General features: G+C 47.5%; 1 protein-coding gene across 9 annotated transcripts in view; it reads right to left on the reverse strand.

Moving 5' to 3' along the window:
- LOC149357903 (uncharacterized) overlaps positions 1-21,055 on the reverse strand; it is a 286,652-nt gene that overhangs the window by 17,130 nt on the left and 248,467 nt on the right. For 2 of the 9 annotated variants that reach the window (XM_089584958.1, XM_089584955.1), the window contains exons 8-10: positions 19,904-19,951; positions 17,631-17,984; positions 15,992-16,218 (exon numbers count right to left, since the gene is read on the reverse strand). In XM_089584958.1, the coding sequence (XP_089441084.1) occupies positions 15,992-16,218; positions 17,631-17,984; positions 19,904-19,951 (629 nt within the window). Of the gene's footprint in view, positions 1-1,798; positions 1,972-15,991; positions 16,282-17,630; positions 18,109-19,903; positions 19,952-21,055 lie in introns of those variants that run through there. The other 7 variants (XM_089584959.1, XM_089584961.1, XM_089584960.1 and 4 more) reach the window with 7 other exon arrangements.

Below are 21,055 nucleotides of genomic sequence, written 5' to 3' on the forward strand. Positions count from 1 at the left end.
AGTGTGAATTTGAGAAATGTCGTACGGTCCCGCAAAATACCTGTGTTTAGCGTACGTAAGCATGCATACGCTAATGGTACACAGACAGCGTCGATTTATGCTATATTGTAACCATATCTGTGTACGCCACGAGCGGCGACGTGATGGCCGGGAGGTGTGAACGAGGCAACATTTCGGCAGCGGCGGATTTCACTCGCTCTCGCCACCGAATGCCCAAGTGTGACCGAGCCGCACCGGTGCGGAATCTGAGAGCACTTCCACTGCTCTGAGAGCACTTCTATTGAAGTCAGCACGTCGCGAAGCGACCCAGCTATTGGAGGATACAGGTACGCTCATCGAATGCATATTCACAATTACGGTTAAAAAATTACGTGTAGTCGCCCGCGTAGCGGTCAGTCCGCGCTGCCGTTTTTTCCCGCCTGCTCAACTGCGCTCACGCCGGGCTCGCGTCCTTGCATCGCGTTTCGCCGCCAGCGCGAGTGTGCGGAGTCACTTGTGGCAGTAGTGAGGTCAAGCGCTCTTCTAGGGCCAGGAGCGATGAAAGGACGCATGAAGGCAGCTAGTAGCTGCCTTAACTCTGAGGATGCACCAAGGACGACCTTAGTGAGGGCTCCTCAGTAAGAAAGCTTTCAGTTTGACATGAGGGGGCCTCACTGCAGTGAAGGCTTTCACACTGAGGTAAGGAAGCTTTGAGAGTTTAAGGGACAGGCTATGAGGGACGCGTTAGTGAAGAGCTCCGGAAATTTCGACCACCTTGGGTTCTCTAACGTGCACTGACATCGCACAGTACACGGGCTAGGCCTCCATCGAAATTCGACCGCCGCGGCCGGGATCGAACCCGCGTCTTTCGGGTCACCAGCCAAGCGCCGTAACCACTGAGCCACCGAGGCTGCAAAATGCAGCGAAGAAAAAAATGCTTCCGCTGCGACAAAAACGAGCAGGAATTGTACACACTGATCTGGGCTGCCTGTGTGAAAGTGAGGTGCAGCTGGGTTTTTCCCGCAATTTCCCACGCATCCCACCTCATGACAAGTCGTAGGTTTGATCTTGAGCACTCTTGCATTTATTGCATATCCGCACTTCACTGACAACAACTTCCCTTACATTGCGGGCTACATGCTGCCATTACATGTGGATTTGGGATTTCAAGTGGCACTAGAATGGCTCGGCAGGATTCTGCGACGCGCACTGAATACTACATTCAATATAAACTTCTGAACCCCAGGATGACAGTACTGACGAAAGGTTCGAAATGTAATGGATCGTTTCTTCGCCTCAACGACAGCTTTGCTTGTCCCTTAAATTCGAGAGCTTTGCAAACGAATGTCTCAGCAATACCGCCCAACTTCGGCAGCTATTCACAGGCAACCTTATTAGGACGCGTTATGTATTGCGGCGTGGTATTCCAGCGCAGACGCATTCACACGCGCAGCCATTTATCTTTTATGTAGTTTTGTTCACTCTACAAGTGCCAACTGCAGACCAGGACTATTTAGCGCGGTTACCGTAGTGCGTCCTAAGCGAGAACTGCCGCACTCCCTTGCTGAGGGATAACGTGTTATCACGGTGGACCTCCCCTTGTGGGGAGTTTTAGCGTGAAGTCGGCGGTGCCGAAAGCGTAGCTAATGTCGAGAGTGTGTGGCACGGACTCAGCCTTTCTTATAGCTCCTGAAAGCACTTTAAGTGCAGTTCTCTCTCCAGTTTTACCCGCTTCTTAACAGTGGACAGCCCCTCAGTGAACAGCGATGGATAAACGCTCACAGAGTGCTTCTAGGCTGCTAAAGGAAAGAGGAGACGGTTATTGCGTTCTTTTGATTTAATAAATTATAACACAATTGTTAAGTGTGTCCAATTCAGTAATAACGAAAAAATATTTAAAAAATAAAATCGAAATATCCGCCGTCTTCCTCCGGGGCTGCTCAGAGCTCCGGCAGGAGGCCAAGAATGCATGCCAACATCAGCTGCAGCAGCCTGCGTAGTCGAGAGAAGAGGGAATGAGGGTGGTAAATCAACCAGACAGACATACAGCGGTCACTGAGAAACCGAGTTCAACGCAGCAAATTGTTTCCCAGTGAACGCTGTGGCTCATGCAGCGTCATACAAATCGAGACACTGCGGTACAGTTCCTTTCAGAGTGACGCACCCTCAGAACTGCCGCCTGCTCCTTCGGTGACAATCCACCGTAATACGACAAAGGAAGAGGTTTCTCCAGTCACAGTCTTTGCTTTTGCAATCTGCGCGCACAAGGAAGAAAAGTATTCGTACGTATACGAACACGGTTTCTCCTTTGCATGTTGCCGTTATTTGGCCGGTACTTTACGCGCCCGTTAAATAACTCTTGTGAGAAGCAGGCGATGCCTGCAGCCTGTTCGTCTGCAGAGTTCTCTCATGCGCTGAAGCCCTGTAGTGGTGCTGTTGTTATCCGCGTGTTTTTTAATGATGCAGAGAAGCCATCAAAAAACGGGTACTCGCGATGAGACGGCCACCCGCTCGCCCGTTTTTACCGTGGTCCGTATCGGCCTCAGCGCTTGGGTATGACGGGATAGCTTTAGTGGGTTAACGCCAATAAAGCGGAAAGTTGGGCAAGTTGGATAACGTTCATGATGTAAAAAATAGCGCACAGGGAACACAAGGGACGGAAAGTAAACGACGCAGACAAGCGGTAATCTGCAGAATAGCGCTTGTCTGCGTCGTTTACTTTCCGTCCCTTGTGTTCCCTGTGCGCTATTTTTTACATCGTTAACGCCAATCTCTGAAAATTGGTCATTCTCAACTTTAAATTCATAGATCCCTGGGAGGCCTCGGAGCACTCCTGGCGCAGTAGTGCAGCAGTTAAGCGATGGCCCCGCAGTGTCAGGTGCTGCCATCAGTGGGGCTTGTGCGACTCAGGTTGCTCCTCCTGGGCAACGCCTCGCGATACATCATTAATTTAACTTAAACATGCCCCGGTGTTCAGTCTGTTCACAAACCGGTGGGCAGGTTTGAATTACGTCACAATGTCACGTGACCGAGGTTGGCCACCCAAGTTGCTTCTCCATGGATTTTCTATGTAACGGGAGACTTGAAGCAGTTGCTGTAAAATATTCGCTAAACACCTCTCCCTGTTACCAGCAATCTAATTTCCCGAAGAGAGCATTAAACGCGCGCACACAGCGCCCGCACGCTTCCAAATACGGGTTAGCAGCCCGAATATGTTGGCCTAGCCAGCGAGTAGGCGTTTTTTCCGTGGCCCGCTTATGTTTCACCACGTTGGAAACGAGTCCTGGAGTATTAGTACCGTAGACGATGGAGAGACGCCTATTTAGCCCCGTTTTGTACATATTGAAGCTGATAAGGGCCGCGGTAATAGCGGGCGAGCAGCGGCGACTCTATTGCCAGTACCTGTTTTGGATGGTTTCACACAAGGACAGATGAACAAGCAGGCCACAACAACGTCAGCACACATCAACTGCAGACTAAACCCTATGTATGGTGTCCTTTGTCTACAAAATGATAAATATGACCGTTAGCAAGCGATATTTGCGGCTAAGGTCACCTAAGGCTATAACGAAACGACGGTTTCCTTTCGTTTTATGCCTCATATTAACTTGTCATTTTGCTCTATTATAACTGACTAAGTTTCTACCCTATCGGTATCTGACAAGAAATTCTGAGGAAAATAAGCGATCGGCTCGCCCATTGCACGGCAAAGCGATTCTGGCATGACAGCACTCATCATACCCTCAATAAAAGTGAGCGTATCACCCTTTGGAGCGCTGAACGAGCGGTAATCCGACAAGAGATGCGGAGAAATGGCTAGGCCGTGCTCGCAAGTCGCAGCTTCTTCACGCGAACTGCCGGTCAGTACCTTCTGTTGAGTGCGCACTTTAGCTGACGTCAGATATAAAGGGCCACTGATAGAACATCTGTTCCTGAAGCGGAATAAAGAGCTGTGCGAAACTGTTTGGATTTTGTATAGTTTTTGACTTCGTGCTCCTACTGTTTTCAAGTTCAACAGACCAAGTCGAACGCTGCAGAAGAACTGGGACATGTGCTGCTCCTATGCCAAACAGAAGACAAGCCTATAGGACGGCCAACACAGTCTGTATGCCATAATTATGGCATCCAACTTCCCTACATGGCATGTTTTTGCCAACACATGGCATCTAATGTTTGGTTTCAACTCTCACACCTTTTCTAAAGTCCATGCCGCCATGGTGCCAAGTGCAATGAACGCAATAGGAGAGGTCGGTGAGCAAAAATTACTTTTTGTTAGCGTCCATATACCAGGTGTTTCAGGGAAGCCTAATTAAGTTTCAAAAATAGGCTTTTTGGGGTTAAAATATGGCTTTTGGAGAATCGTATTACCAGTGTTGGCAGTAACCGGAAAGATGGTGAATAGTGCTAACTAGTAAGCAGAGTAACTGATTTAGTACAATTAACTCTTAACTATCACAGCTACACAACTGGTTGGAATTGGTTTGGTTTGGTTTGGTTTATGGGGTTTAACATCCCAAAGCGACTGAGGCTATGAGAGACGCCGTAGTGGAGGGCTCCGGAAATTTCGACCACCTGGGGTTTTTTCAATTTTCCTGCTCGTTTTAAGAATTTCCATTTTTTCTTGCGTCATATACTATGTGAAACTTGACACTCATTCCGCGTTATCATTTTATGTTTCTTTCAATGCATGCTACACTTTCAACTTTGAGCGCCTGCATAACTTCGTGTTTTAAACCCATAACTGCAAACCCACTTTGTGCAGGTAAACCTATAGTTCCTGTTAAAATCCCCGAAGGGATTTACAATATCATGAAATAAATAAATAATTAATGAATAAAAGTAAATTGACGCCACTTCCAGTAATATATCGTCTTTCCTGCAATTTTTTTTTCGTCACGGCGCAGTGATTCCTCTGGTCGTCTTTTGGCCTGGAAGTTGCGTCCGTCCATGCGAGTAGTAGCGGGATGCATAGATGTGATGGTTTCCTTTTTTGGCGAAAGCAACACTACGCTAGTGGCCGAGCCATTTAGCGGAGCTAACGAAAGTCCATACTGCGCATGCGCGAGGAGCAGTGATGTCATACGGCGCACAGCTGGCGCGCCGCCGCCGTCGCTGCGCGGGCGACTCAGAGGTGCCGCCGCCGCGCTCGCGAGTTGCGCATGCACAGTAGCGGCGCATAACTAGCCTGCCGGGGCCGCCGCGCTGCCGCATGCTCTCCATCGCCTCTCTCTCTCTCCTCATTGCTTTTGCAATCCTAAAGTTATAACCAGAGCTAAACCACTGCCAATTTTTTTTAAGGAGTGTTCAAAAATATTTTGCAAGATGGTCGGCAATGAACAAAACTTCCGGACTCCGAAGATATGATGGAAATAGCTGAATTTTAAAAGTTTGGTTTGGTTTTGTGGGGTTTAATGTCCCAAAGCGACTAAGGCTATGAGAGACGCCGTAGTGAAAGGCTCCGGAAATTTCGACCACCTGGGGTTCTTTAATGTGCACTGACGTCACACAGTACACGGGCCTCTAGAATTTCTCCTCCAAAGAAATTCTAGCCGCCGCGGCCGGGATCGAACCCGCGTCTTTTGGGTCAGCAGCCGAGCACCACAGCCACTGAGCCACCGCGGCGGCGCGAATTTTAAAAGTTGACCAATGCGTGCAAGGCAAGCAGCATGAAGAAGTACAGCAAAAAAAGGTCTCATCAAGCTTTAAAGCATAGGCGAAGCCTGACTGCAACCTAATATTTGTCAACACCAATAAAAAAATCGTAATGCTAAGAAGAGGCGAGGTGACAGTGCTATCAGCGAATTAGGTGATATAGTTAAACAGGAGCCGAATTGCTTACGGATTTATTTAGTAGCCGGCATTACTAGGATGCTAAGGGCTGAGGTAAAGCTCGGTCGATAATTGAAAATTGCGGCGGCAACGCAGGAGGAAGAAGCGAGAGCCTCGGAAGTACTGCAGAGGGGAAGAGCAGCAGGTGAGTATCAAGCTACTGCACACCAGTTAAAGGACGGTGCAGGCGTTGCGCTAGAATAATTTGCCACCATTTATGCCCATTGGCTAATGGCATCAGTCGTACTAAACGAGGGGCTACATTGCAATAGGGCGCAATAAATGTGGTGCGAGTTACTTTAAAAATCAGAGAGATTTACCCATTACGCCTTGCACCAAAGTAACTGTACCTGGTCAGTTGCTAGTAGAATCAGAGCTATGTTAGAGGTCATTCTTCCAAGGGAACAAAATTGTTTTATCAAAGAATACTCAACAAAAGACGATATTAAGGCGAAAGCCTTTAATGTCTCATCGTTGTAAGCAGCAGTTGTCGACAGAAATGTCACTCTTTTCAGTTGGTCGAAACTGTCGTGACGTCACAGTGCGCGAATTTCAAACGGGGCCAATTGTACTTTGGCTAGTAACCAGGCAACCAATTGAAGGGATCGTATAGTGATGCTCCAAGTAAGTGGGACTGAGCTTAGTTAATTGCTTAATTACTCAATTAGCCTAATTATCGTTTCTAGTCAGGCCATATAAATGAATAAAACCGAGTGAGAAAATGGTCGAGCTCGGGAATCGAACCCCGGTCTTCGGAGTGTGAGATGAGCATGCTATCCACTCCACCATGCCAGCTCGGTGGTTTGGGAAGAACAAAGGTGCGTCTAGTGAATACGGTGTCGTCGCTTACTCCCATCCTCCTCCCTTCTCTTCCGGCGAGGTTTAGGTGTCCATCGAGTTATGAGAGACAGATACATTTCCTTTCCTCAAAAACCAATTTACCGACGAGCTAGGCATAGAACCGAAAGGGCGATGGCGTTCTATGGACTCCTGGAAGCGTTGCAAGACTCTGTCGCGTTCCACTCTTAGAGGCGAAGCTTAACATCTTAAAGCTTAAACAACCACACATCAGTGACCACACTTTAGGTCAAAAAAGTGCCCCCCTGAATTTTGACGGGTGTCCACCGAGATATATGAGACAGTTACTGCGTAATTTCCTTTCCTCAAATACAATTTTCATTTTCTTCATTATGGCTCATCTTTGTCTTTCTTCTTCCACTCCCACTTCCTCCCTTCCTCTACGGTGCGGTTCAGGTGTCCACCGAGATGACAGAGAATTACTGCGCCCTTTCTTTTCCTCAAAAAGCGTTCAAAGGGCAAGGCATCGCGCCGAACGGGTGGTGGCGTTCCGTGGACTCCCTGGCAGCGCTACAACACTGAACGGGACCATACCATCCAGCTCTTGGAACACTCCACGAAACAGATATGCAGGATGTTAAGCCGGATTACGAACAAGAGAAAAGGGGTGAAGGAGCGAGATGCGTTACGGATCACTTCTGCGCTCATCATACCGAGGATGACATACGCGCTTCCGTACCTACAACCTAACAAAGGGGAAAAGAACAAAATGGAAACATGCATCAGAAAGGCGTATAAGCAAGCTTTAGGTGTCATGACCTGCGCCTCGACAGAGAAGCTGATGAACATGGGGGTGTACGGCACCTATGAGGAGCACAGCGAAACCATGCTCAGATTTCAAATGGAAAGACTTAAAAGAACAGCCGCTGGCCGCGCACTACTGGTCAAGCTAGGATACCCGGCAGAAGACGAGGGCGAAGACAAGACAGACATTGACAGCCAAATTAGGAGCACTTTCTTGGTTAAACCAGTGCCCAGAAACATGGACCCCAAGAACCACGAAGGAAGACGGGCGGCGAGATCATTGGAGTTGGACAGGTTCCTAAAGAAGAAACATGGTTCTGTATGTTGACGCATCCAAGTACAGAACGAAGGAAAACGCTAGGGCGGTAGCAGTAGTGAACGCCAATGGGAATATAGTTACTGGTGCATCAGTGCGCACAAGGACAACACAAGCAGCGGAAGAGATCGCCATAGCTCTAGCCCTGACTGAAGCCAATCGGCAGGGACTGAGTTACTGGATAGCGACGGATTCTCAGGCTGCAGCAAGGGCATACAGAGATGGAAGGATCGGCCGAAAAGCCGCGAGTATCCTCTTCGAACAAAAACAACACAGACATGGATCAAACAACACAAGCATTCAACACATCATCATTTGGGTCCCTGACACTGGGGTTGAGGGAAATCTCATGGCAGACACCGTTGTCCGAGGGTTCACGAACCGGATGGCGGGTTTGCCGGTCGAACCCTTCAGCACGCCAGAATCTTACGGGGAGGCAATGAAGGCGTTGTTGGGAGCGCGCAAGAAGTACTCGGCTCCGGCGGATATCCTCGACAGAGAGCAGGCCCCCACGCTCAGACGACTACAAACAGACACCTACCCAAGCAGAGCCATGTATCACAAAATGTGGCCGAACAGATACGCGAAAGAGTGCGTGTGGTGTGGGGGCTACGCCACAACGTACCACGCCACCTGGGGCTGCGAAAAAAGCCCTTTACTACCAAAGGTAAATAGCCCTAGTCTAGAGCAGTGGGAGGCCCTCCTGGCTGACTCCGACCCGAGCACACAGCTTATGCTGGTGACGAGGGCCAAGGCAGCGGCGGAGGCCAACGGGATCCTGGACTAGGGAAGACCGACCACTGAAGCTCCACATCTATCTATCCCCATCCCCCTACTCCCTAACTCTTCCTTTTGAAAAAAAAAAATAAATGTTTTCACTACTACTGCTTAGGTCAAAAAAGTGCCCCCCTGAATTTTGATGGGTGTCCACCGACATATATGAGACAGTTACTGCGTAATTTCCTTTCCTCAAATACAATTTTCATTTCCTTCATTATGGGTCATCTTTGTCTTTCTTCTTCCACTCCCACTTCCTCCCTTCCTCTACGGTGCGGTTCAGGTGTCCACCGAGATGACAGAGAATTACTGCGCCCTTTCTTTTCCTCAAAAAGCGTTCAAAGGGCAAGGCATCGCGCCGAACGGGTGGTGGCGTTCCGTGGACTCCCTGGCAGCGCTACAACACGCTGTCGCATTCCACTCCTAAAGGCGAAGCTTAAGCGTCATTAATTAGCAGTTAATTAGTATTCAGGCACAAATAAGTAATTAACCATTAATTAGTGATTTGTCGTCACTTAGTAATTAGCGCTCACTTACATGTGACGCCACCAGTGCCACAGAAGCAAAGTGGTGCGGAAAACGCTTTTGCCTCTACGCACTTTAGACAGTCAAAGTGCCCCCTGAATTTTTTGCAGAACCAGTGAAGTTGTAAAGAATTGCGCACTATATAACCCAAAATATAAACTGATCAACGGAGCTAACGCGTGACGGAACCAAACCCTTGAACAGCCACAATGTCTGCGATCCCGCTAATTTGGTTAGAGAGGAGCATATACTGAAGCAACCTGTAATAATTACGGCTGAAGAGAGCGTTTAACGCTAACACTGCTGCGAAAAATTTCGCGAAATAGTTGGGTATGAAATCAGCAGCTACCGCCCGAAGGCCAACCCTGTACAGAAAAAATATTTCCATGCACGCCTTTTTGTTACACTATGAGACGTTGATCGAAATTACTTCTGTCGAAATGTTAATTATTTCGCAAAAGATCATTGATCCGATTGTGGGCCACAAACTTTTTATAATGAAGAATGTAGATGCAGTCAGTTTGAAAGAAGTGAATTAATACGAGACACCAGGACGCCGTCTTGAATTGGACCTTTTAAGGCAACCATGACCGCTTCAGCAGAGGCAGTCGGGACGCATAGAGGCCACACCGCTGCTACCAAAAAAGTTGAAGCAAGGAAATTTAAAAACTTATTTTTGTTAGCAGTACACATCTCGAAATTAGGACGGAATCTATCTTCGTGGAGCAATACCGTATTGCCGACTAAAACTAGTTCTGATGTAACGTCTCAAAGCCGCTTTCAAAAGGAGGAGGAGAGCGCATCGCAGGCACCCTGTCGTACAAAACACAGCACGTCTAAAATTCAAGGGTTACACAGCCTCGGTTCATAGTCTTCGGGCCTGATATTCTTAAGGGTCGTGTAGTGGGACATTCACGGCACTCCCGAAGCTGGACACCTCCGGAGAGGGCGAAAACCGGCATCACTCATTCATTCAGATATTCTCACAAATATATTAGAGACTTCCTCAGGGGCGGGATGGTCACTGAGCATCAAATGAATTTAATGATGAAAAATTAGGATGGGCACCAGAAGGACGCCACGTGTAGGAGCAATAATTTCTCATCTGCTCTTTAACTTTACCATGCTCGAACTTCCAAGCGAATTCAACCGGATCCCATGTGTTATACAGGCTGTCTACGGCGACGACATCACGCCTAGGACAGGCAGCGGAGGCGGTGGAAAAGTATGCACGATAGCGTGGGTAAAGATGCGCCCCACTAAAGTCACGGTACCTGTTGCTGCTGAAGCAATCAAGACAGGTAGCAAGGTAGACTTACATCAATATCAAAATCAATCCTGCTGAAAAGAGGTACAAAGGGTAGACTATAAGGATACAAACCTCTGAATGAAGCCACAAAGCAGCTACTTAGACTCCTAAGACGAATACCCACCAAATCTTACGAAATGAAAGAGGAGGAAACCGTGCGCTTAATACGGGCGTCTGTACTGAGCCGCGTAATGTAAGCCCCATCTCTCGCTGTCAAAAAAGCTGAGAAGAAGCAAATAACGCCTTGTTCAGGATGGTGTACAAAGGCATGGGGGACATCATCAAAAACCTATGAAAAAAAAGCGCTTCTCGCGCTAGGGCTTCATAACACACTAGATGATCACACAGCTGCTCACTTATCGCCTCAATATGAACGACTATCAAGCAACAGATCCGGCAGAGGAGTGCTGTACAAACTAGGTCTACATTACGTTCCTGTGCGTGGGTTGAGAGCTGGCATAATCACCAGCCACAATCACTTTCAGGGAGTCATAACACTGCAACCTACAAAGAATGGAATCTCCGGAGGCACGCAATACTTTCTCCAAGGCCAAGAAAGTGGCCTGGAAGCAGCTCCAATACCTTCGTACACGCGTCACTACTGAGCACGATATACCCGGCACTCCACGCAGCTCCTTGTAATACATGTGGAGAGAAACCTTATATCTTATGATTTAGGTACGCAGGTACTATTCAGTCTACAACCACACTGGAGCAGTGGGAGGCTATGCTTCTCCCTTCGGCACGGTCTCTTTGGTGCGCATGGTGTGCAGTCGTAAGCTGGAAGTGGGCTCTGGGGAACGCGTAGTGGCTCACACCGTTTGAAATTCGAACAACAGCGGTTCTTCAACGTGCCAGACCATCACACTGCACACAGGCGATTTTAGACGTCGCATCCACGCAAAAGCGGCTACTGCTACATGGATTCGATTCTACAAACTTGGCTTTGGAGCTAAGCGCCATAAGCCCAGAGCCACTGGTTTCCAGGCGTATACCTTATAGGCGTATGCACAGAATTGTGGAAGACGTTGTTTAAAGAAGCTTTTACAGTGCACTCGAACCTTCGGCTGGGTAACATCCATTGCACTTGCGTTCGAATTCCTCCAAAGATCTTAGATTAGGGATCACAATGAGCAATGTTCTGCGTTTGAGCGCCTTTTTAAATCATTTCACCATGAAGCTTATTTTTCCGGAATACATATTGTCACGTAGTGGTGACTGCAGTCCGGCGAACAGGAAAACAACGAGGATGTCTTCGAAACGGAACTCTTTATTTGGGCTGACTTGCGCCCGCAAAGAACTGAATGACTCGGCGGCGGCGTAGCAACAAGCCTGCTCGCTGGTCGTCGAACAGAATGCCCGCCACTGTCGGCCGTGCTCTTTCTAAAGCTGATAGCGAACATTCGACATAAAGATTGGGAAGTTACTAGAACATTCCGGCACTAACTGGAATCGGCTCCGTCTGGATGCGATCAATCGAGATAAATCTAGGCGAGTCTTGCGTCAAAAACGAAGCGATAAAGTGGCACGTCGGCAGCCTTGAAGCATGAACAAACAAACGCTACAAACGAACGCTACAAAGATTCGCGGCATTACTCATCCCTCAAAGTAGCATCCACTCGATGCTTTAGAACATAACGCAGCTATAAACAATGAAAAACGGATTGTGCAAAAAAACACCGAATGAGGAAACACAGTGTCCTTTAGCGTGCATGATAGGGCTTTAGGCGTACGACATGAACTACTTCTGGTCCTATGCGGCGTCGCTGGGATGCAGTTATTTGGTCAGAAACGACTTCATAGTCCAATTCACCGAGATGAAGAACCACGTACGGGCCAAAATAGCGGCGCAAAAGCTTTTCACTCAATCCTCGGCTGCGAATGGGCGTCCAAACCCACACTCGGTCTCCTGGCTTGTATTCCGCGTTGCGTCTTCGTAGCTTGTAGCGTCTCGCCTCGGTCCGCTGCTGGTTTTTGATCCTTAATCGGGCAAGCCTTCGGGCTTCTTCTGCGCGTTGAAGGTAGGCAGCGACGTCGACGTTATCTTCCTCGGTAATGTTCGGCAACATGGCGTCCAGCGTTGCCGTGGTCTCCATGCCATGGACGAGCCTAAAAGGAGTCATCTGGGTGGTCTCCTGGACATCGGTGTTGTAGGTGAAGACTACGTAAGGCAAGATGACGTCCCAGGTCTTGTGTTCGGCATCGACATACATGGCGAGCATATCGGCGATGGTTTTGTTGAGGCGCTCGTTCAGTCCGTTGGTCTGCGGGTGGTATGCAGTTGTTCTCCGATGGCTGGTTTGGCTGTAATGGAGAATGGCTTGCATCAGTTCCGACGTGAATGCTGTTCCTCTGTCAGTGATGAGCACATCGGGGGCGCCGTGTTGCAGAAGAATGTTCTCCATGAAAAATTTGGCGACCTCTGCTCCTGTTCCGTACGGTAGGGCTTTTCCCTCGGCGTAGCGGGTCAGGTAGTCGGTCGCTATATTGATCCACTTATTTCCAGATCTTGATTTCGGGAATGGGCCAAGCATGTCCATGCCGATCTGCTGAAAGGGCCTTGAGGGAGGTTCGATGGGGTTCAGAAATCCTGCTGGTCGGGTTGGAGGGGTCTTTAATCGCTGACAATCTCGGCAGGTTTTCACATAATGTGCGACATCGGCAGACAGTCGGGGCCAGTAATACTTGTCTTGAATACGGCGGAGGGTGCTAGAAAGCCCGAGATGCCCAGCTGTCGGCTCGTCGTGTGAGGCCTGAAGAACTTCTCCAGCAGACTTACAAGTACAACAAGGAGGTAGGCTGTCTTGTTCGCTGCAAAATTCTTCTTCACGAGGACATCGTTCTGTAAACAGAACGAAGGCAATCCTCGCTTGAACGAGGGGGAGGGTGAAGAAACCTCGCCTTCCAAGTATTCGATGAGGACAATAAGGTGACCCGTCTGCCACTTGCTTCTTCACACAAGATCACCTTTTTTTTTAATCCTGCGTTGGTGTCAACAAGGAGTCTCCTTGCAACTGATGCTTCCTTGTCAGCCCAAGTCCAGGTCGGAGCTGATGGGACACTTCAGATACTCACGAGGCCTATCAGCATCCACGCATGCGATAGGTGATATGTCGATATCAACAAAAGAGAGATACCAAGTTGCCATTTTGTGATGCTGATGACAATAGGCTGCTGCTAATGTAGTTTCATTTCTGTACTTGATTCTAACATTCATGTCATTTTTAGATGATCTCTTTTCCGAAAAAAGGTGCGCATTAGAATCAAGCAAATACGGTAGCACTTGCGACAGGTTTATTGGCAATTAAACCACCCTTTCCACTGTTTATTTTGTCCTTCAGCTTGCCAGCATGAAATTTAGATTTGAGGTGTCGGTGTCTGCCCTCATCCTGGCTAGAAAGCTTTGGAGCAGTTGATCTGCCATGGTCATCAGCTTAGCTTTTCTTGTACACTTTGCATGGTTCAGCCCCAATGTGACCCGACCCAGACTTAACCACGTCACTCTCTTCAAGCAGCCGAAACCACAAGACCCAATCGCCTGACCCAGTGACTTAACCACAACAATACAAAAGTTGCTGGCAGTTTAGCATTGTTAAGCAGGGAATATTGAGCGAAAGCAGGTTTTTGCAGGTGGACACCAACACCATGTACATGAAAGCAAGACTGACGTGTCCACTGACCCAGGGAACCAGTTCTGTGCCTTTCCTTTCGTCAAAATCAACCAAGCTCTACAACATTGTTAATGCCAGTGCCCCAACTTGTTTTGTTTGGACTTAAAGGGGCCCAGAAACACTATCTTAGTTGACTGTTTTGCCTGTTGATCGCATAGAGTAAGTTACAATGGTGCTATTAGCGTCGGTAATACCACGTATATTCCGTTTTATAATATTTTAATGTCCTCCAAAAAACACATTCATGGCTCCGATGGTGTCCCCACACAGTGGCGGGTTTTAGCAGCGGATATGACATCACCTGGCGCGAGCTTGATGATGGGACAAACAGTGAATATACTGCAAATTGTGTGAATAAATAGAGAAACATTTTGTCACCTGTCTGCGTTTTAAATTAGATCAACAAAGACAACTTGTTCGTCTTGCATAAAAGTCTTAGATAAAAGCTCTGCAAAGCAAGTAACATAAAAATACACCACCAGGGTCTCTGGCGTGGAAACGACGCTGCCAGCCTCAGCAAGAACGAGTTACAGAGAGCAGGAAACCGTGGAGTGCAAACTTCCGCGACGTGCTCTGGCAGGCTGTTTTGATTGGTTACGCCAGGTGCCGTCATTGGGAGAGCGAAACAGGAGTGGGAAGCCCAGCCAAAATTGAGTTGAGGGCAGCATTTTGTTTGCTTGTATTTTGAAATTTCTTCATTGAATAACTCCCGTTCCTGTGCATCGATTCCTGTAATTCTTTTTAAGTCGGCATCTGTGTGACATCAAGAATCCACCTGAAGTATAGCCGATATCCCCCGAGCAGTGTTTCGCAGCCCCTTTAATGCTTAATGCGGTTTTGTTTGGACTTAAGCCACATTTGTTGGAGCTACTCACCGTGAACTGAGAAAGTGCTATTGCCTTATGTTTTATCGCACTCCAGACTGATTAAAAGAGCCATGGCTAGCCTTTGCCTAGGGAATGCCTTGCAGAAGAGCTGCCCACATGCAGTGAATGACAGCTTTCACCAGCAAGTCCGCCGCCTTAGTGACGCGGGTTACTCGGCTGACGTGCTGACTGCAGTTGGTGAGTCAATGCTGCAGATAATTAAGAACCATAACCCACACGAGTCCGGAAATGCCAGAGTGGAGGGGAAGAAAGTTGAGGCGGCGCCCTATCTTCACGGTGCCTCGCATAGCCTGAAAAAAGTGGGCCAACGGCATGGCAGACGGTAGTTTTCTCTGTGCCTTGTAAGATGTCTAGTTTATGTTCACAGATCGCGCAGGCCAATGAGGGCAGGAAGTCCAACAGCTGCACTGTGAAGCACGCCAACAAGTTTGTTGCTTGTTCGACTCGTGTCGTTTACAAGTTACCCCTGTCATGTGGTAGGGTGTACACGGGCCAAACTGCGAGATGTGTTAATGACCAGGCACGTGAACATAACAATTTCCTGGAAAATTTTTCAATCAAAATAATCTTCCACGTCATTGCAGGAGTTGTAAAAACTGTGTTCCGGCTTTTAACAACATTTCAGTAATCAGAAAAAGAAAAAAACAGGGAGGAGAGTGAAATCCTTGAGGCCTACCATATTAGGTTGCAAGGCAGTAGTGACACATGCGTCAGTGCACCGTATTTGCATCTCACTAGGAAGATAATTTCCTAAGAAGTGTGCGCGTGCAAGTTTGATAGGCAAAATATCTGTTTTTTGTTGTTTGCCAGTTATGGAGCGTGTATCCACTGCTTGGTGATTCGCCACATATGTATTTGTTTGTTTTTAAGTGTGTCTGATATGCACGCGTCTTCTGGTGACCTAGGTTGGCCGTTTCTCAATTGAACTTCAGTTGTTAGTCCAGCGTTGTCCTGTGTTCTTCTTCTCCTGGTGTCTCGTACTTTACATGGTTACCTTATTACTGTTTGGTTTGGTTTTTGAGAAAAGGAAATGGAGCAGTAACTGTGCACGAGCATATACGCCACTTAGGAAGAAGGACCATGGGCAGTAGCATACCCGTGGTCCCGAAGCTGGCTGGTAGAGGGCGCCAGGAACTTGAACTCCCGCAGGCCAACACGCATTCCCTCGCGCATGAAGCGGGCAACAACCGCCTCCATGATGTCGTCCCGCGACGAGTGCAAGTTGAGCGTGAAGGACAGCTTGTCCAGGTTGTCGTCTCTGAATGACACGCGGATGGCGAACTCGGCGTTGAAGTGCCGCAGCACTCTGTTCTCAAAGTGGACCTGCGGCGGACGCGCAATAAAACAGTGCTGCAGTCTTGAAGCTACTCTAGGCTACCGATGAGCCTGCGGAGAATAAAAACAGGACCGCAAAATGAAAGGTCTGCACACCGAAAAACACCGGATCAGGGTGTGCCCAAAGCCGTGCAAGAGAATTCGATTCAATTCTTTCTTCTAGAAGCATGCACAATCCTCGAAATGCTATCTGGGCAAAAGGCTGCATAAAAACAGCTTGCATAGGCCCAGGCACCCAGTTTTCAGCATTGGTTTTGATGTTGTAAGAGATACCATCTCTATGGAACACAAAACAAAAAGGTAACACCTTTAAGGAGACAGTAAGCTACGTACGCAGTACACAATAAAACCACCACTTGCATAAGCAAAAGACGTACTTTAAACAGCAAACATTGAAAATTAAACAATAGTAGAAGAAAAGAAAGTAGAAGTAAAAAAATGCTGTACAGCTTGAAACTTGGCAGAAATTAAGCCAAGTGCTGGCTTTAGCACAAATAAAGAACAAGAGAACAATCTTTCAGAAGTACTTAAATATTCACATAAAACTAAGAGCTTCGGAAATTAGTTTTCTCCCCAAACCGTAAACTGGAATGCCATCTAAAGTTGCTCCATCTCCGAGAGTTAAGATTTTTCTCGTTCATTACCTGCGTGTTCAAGTGAACGAGTATTGTTTTCAATGCATCATTTTCTTCTTTGTTGCATGCCCGCGCCGCCTTCTTTCTACGTTCATACCCAGCTTTACTTTTCCTGCGCGCGCTGCACGCTTTGCCTCACGGCCTGAAGGTCTTCAAAAAGTTGGCTTCTTCTCGCAACACTTTAGCTTGATGGTGAAGCCACCTCAAAGACCGCCTTCGGTATTTATTTGCCTCGCGATCCTACACTTCGCGCATGCCATAATGTCATCATTGCACGGGGAGTACATCGCCACGACCAGACGATCTTTACTATGGCCGTTTCTCCAAAAAATCACTATAATAAAAAAAAATGTACAGCCGTATAGCTATGGAAGGCAAAATGGGACCGCAGCTTCACTTAACTGTATCCGAGTTTTCACTGTAACAGAGTTCACTATAGCAGGGTGCTACAATTCAGCCAGACGCTCTTTACTATAGCCATTTCTTCGAAAACATTACTATAAGCAAAAAAAAATGCACAGCCATCTATGGAAGGCGAAATGGGACCACAGCTTTACTTTAGTATATATCCGAGGTTTTACTATAACCGAGTTTACTATAGCAGGTTGCTACGATTCAGTTTTAGGGAAAAGACATTTTTCAGACCTTGTCTTTCTGCAGACTAACATATGCATTGATACAGAGCCTGCCGATTAATCCCTGTAATTCCTCGACAGGAACCGTAAGAACTAGCATTAAAAAAAATGACACAGTCAAGCGCCACACCTGTGAAGGACGCAGAATGATTCGCCCTGGCGTGATGAACATGCTCCGAACAAGACAGGTGCCGCGAGCAAGCTGCGGGGGCTTCTCGTCCCGAAAGAGGGCGCAGCAAGCCTCGAACGCCTGCTTGAACAGCACATTCCCCGCGTCGATGCTGGACACGATGTGGCTGAGTGCCCACTCCACCATGGACTGCTCCTTCTTCGACTGCTGTTCGAGCTCCCGCATGAGCGTGTCGAACGCCATCTCGGACATGAGCACCATCTGGTCGAGGACATCGAAGGTGATGTGCAGGGTGGCCTTGAAGGCATAGGCGCAGGAGAACGGCAGGATCTTCTGGATGGACTCGCACCGCTTCTGCACAGCCAAGTGTAGCCGAGAGTTGTGCTGCGATCCCCACCACCCTTGACTTGTGGACCACACAGTGCAAAGAAGGACCTATTACTAGATTCGGTAGGGAGAAGGCAGGAAGATGGGTTTTCTGAAAATACGAAGAAGTGAAAAAGGGAGGGGAGGGGGGACAACGACAAGTCCTCATGCCGAAACGTTGGCTAAGCACCCTGACGCTCCCCCTCCCTTGTACACTTTGTGTTGTCCACTACTGGACAGTTAAGCATAAACTGCTGTCTACAAAGCGATATTGCAGCTAATGGATCTATGCAAACAGTGAACTATGCTGTAACCGGTGTTATCAGACACCATTTAGGTCTCTTATACATGCTGTCTGTCAAGTTGGGGGGGGGGGGAGAGCAAACAGAACTAATACCCGTGCCACACGCGCACAAGAAATGGCAGTAAATGCTTAAGGCCTTAAGTTTGTTAATGCCATTATTTCCGGAGTTGGTGCTACACGTCAACATTTAATGCCATTATCGGAAGTGACGATGGCGATAACGCTTACAATGTAGTTAAAAGTTTCATCTGAATATAAACATTCTTTATGAGCACAGTATATCGGGAATGTTGTTCAAATGTAATGTAAAAACGATTTTCCAGAAAATACGGCTGTTCCTGCTTTACAAGTCGAAAAAGTAGGCATAAACTCGCATGTCGGCACATAACTCGAGAGTACCTGTCAATAAGGCTGTTTAAAATGGCACTCTTCACATCGAAAATGCGGTATAGATGCCTCATCTGACTGAAAGTTAAGAATTATCGATTTCCTACTGGTTAGGAAGTTGTTACTAACAATGCTGCATGCTTTTCTGCGTGTGGAATGGGAACGAGAGTACATGTTGCACGGGCGAATGAGTTGTGGCGAACTCAGTAGGTCGCAAATGGCAGTAAGGCTAATGCCATTAAATTTATGCGTGTGGCACCGCATGAATGCCATTAAAACTTAAGGCAGTAAGCACTTAATGGCATTAAGTCTGTCCGTGTGGCACGGGTATAAGTAACAAATAAACAGAAATGTGTTAAGTGTGAAATGTAAGGAGAGATTGGTCCAACATGACTCCTTCCAAGATCTATGCTCCATTTTTCAACAGATTTCTAGAGCGGTTCTTCTCAGTCGCCAATGACCAACCCCACCTTTATCACATCACATATTTGACATTTTTCTCTCTTTCATTTGCTTTTTGTACCATCGCTCTTTTCTAAACCCAACATACACCAATATCTCACACACGATACGTTGCCAAGTCTCCAGGTTTTCTCATTTGCTGGCATGCACGTCAGTGTTCACGAAATTTTTATTCAGGCACAGCCCCGTCTGCCCAACTCATTTTTCACAGAAAAGTGGTCTCCCGTAGACTGAGCCTAGTTTACTGGATAAACGCATGTAAGGACCCCGCTTTCTTTCCAGATCAGAGGACCAGTTTTCGGGATGCAGGCCATGTACGCAATGCGCGAAATATATATATATGTATGCATTTTTAAGTAAAAACAACACACCAACCAGGGAATGAGTGGCATTTACTCTACTTGCCGCAGAAAGCGTGCTTTTATCAACTCAGCTCAGCCAGGATATACAGAGTGAAAGCTCTGTCAGCAAGCACTGCAATTATATAAGAGGGGGCAAATTCACTCTTGCGCTTGGCAGTCACGTCTGCCACTGCGCTGAACGCTGCTCTGGACATTCACTCTTGTACGAGGGAATGCTGAGAAGTTCCTGGCTTTGCCCCCTTTGACGTCAAATTGAAAAATTAGTTTGGTACCACAAAAATGCATGATATCTGTTTATGTAACTCTGTAAGAATCAGATGTTTCTGATTTTTATAACTATCTTGAATTTCAGGTAGAACGTGAGATGGCAGAGGCACAAGCAAGTTTCACACCTGTGGAGTTACGGGTCGTGATGAACTTTTTGTTTCTGCAGGGAAAGTCTGCAAAAGACATTCACAGTGAGATATCACAAACACTACGGCAGAAGCGTCCTTCCTACAGCACTGTCAAATCTTGGGTTCCTCGTTTCAGAGCTGGTCATTTCACTGCTGAAGATGAGCCTCATAGTGGGTGCCCCACAACCTCAACAGACCCGACAACAAGCGGTTCTGTCCATAAGCTGATTCTTGAGGATCGGCGAATATCCACCAAAAAGATAGCCCAGATACTGGACATCTCCCAGGAACGCATTGGTTTTATTATTACCAATATCCTAGACATGCGCAAGCTATCAGTGAAGTTGGTGCCGAAATGCTTGAACAGTGAACAGAAGGAAGCTCGAGTTGAGGCATTCAGGCTGTTTTGACCCATTTTGATTCTACAAAACACTTTTTGGATAGATTAGTGACTGAGGATGAAGCATGGCCCCACATTTATCATCCCGAAACCAAGGAACAGTCAAAGGAATGGCGCCTCAGTGGGTCCCCGCGGCCGAAGAAATTCCGCGCACAGAAATCGGCCAAAAAAGTCATGGCGTCAATTTTCTGGGATAAAGATAGTGTGCTGTCGGTGGACTACCTATCTCAGGGCTGTAGTATAAGCGGATAATATTACGCTGGCCTCCTCGACAAGCTGAAAGAGGCAATTAAGACGAAACGCCGGGGAAAGCTGAACAATGGAATCCTTTTGTTGCAGGACAATGCACCTCCGCACACGTCCAAATTTGTGGCTGTCAAACTGAAAGCCCTCAGTTTCCAATTGGTCCACCATACCCCCTATTCACCTGACCTGGCTCCTTCTGACTACCATCTGTTCCCCAACTTGAAGAAACATCTGAAGGGTCGTCATTTGGACGACACTGCTGACGTCAAACTTGCTGCTGAAAGCTGGTTTGACGACTTATCACATAATTTGTTTTGTATAAATTGAATAGATAAGCTGAAAGAACAATGCAACAAGCGCATATCAGACTCAGGGGGCAATATGTTGAATAAATGTGCACTTTCAAAACTCTGACTACATTCTTTCTGTGCAAAGCCAGGAACCTCGTACCCGTGGCACGTGATGCATCACCTGCCACGTGATGCACCACCTGCCACGAGAGC

The sequence above is a fragment of the Amblyomma mixtum genome, chromosome 3 (assembly GCF_055824585.1).
Source record: "Amblyomma mixtum isolate Tamu chromosome 3, ASM5582458v1, whole genome shotgun sequence".
NCBI classification, from domain to species: Eukaryota; Metazoa; Arthropoda; class Arachnida; order Ixodida; family Ixodidae; genus Amblyomma; species Amblyomma mixtum.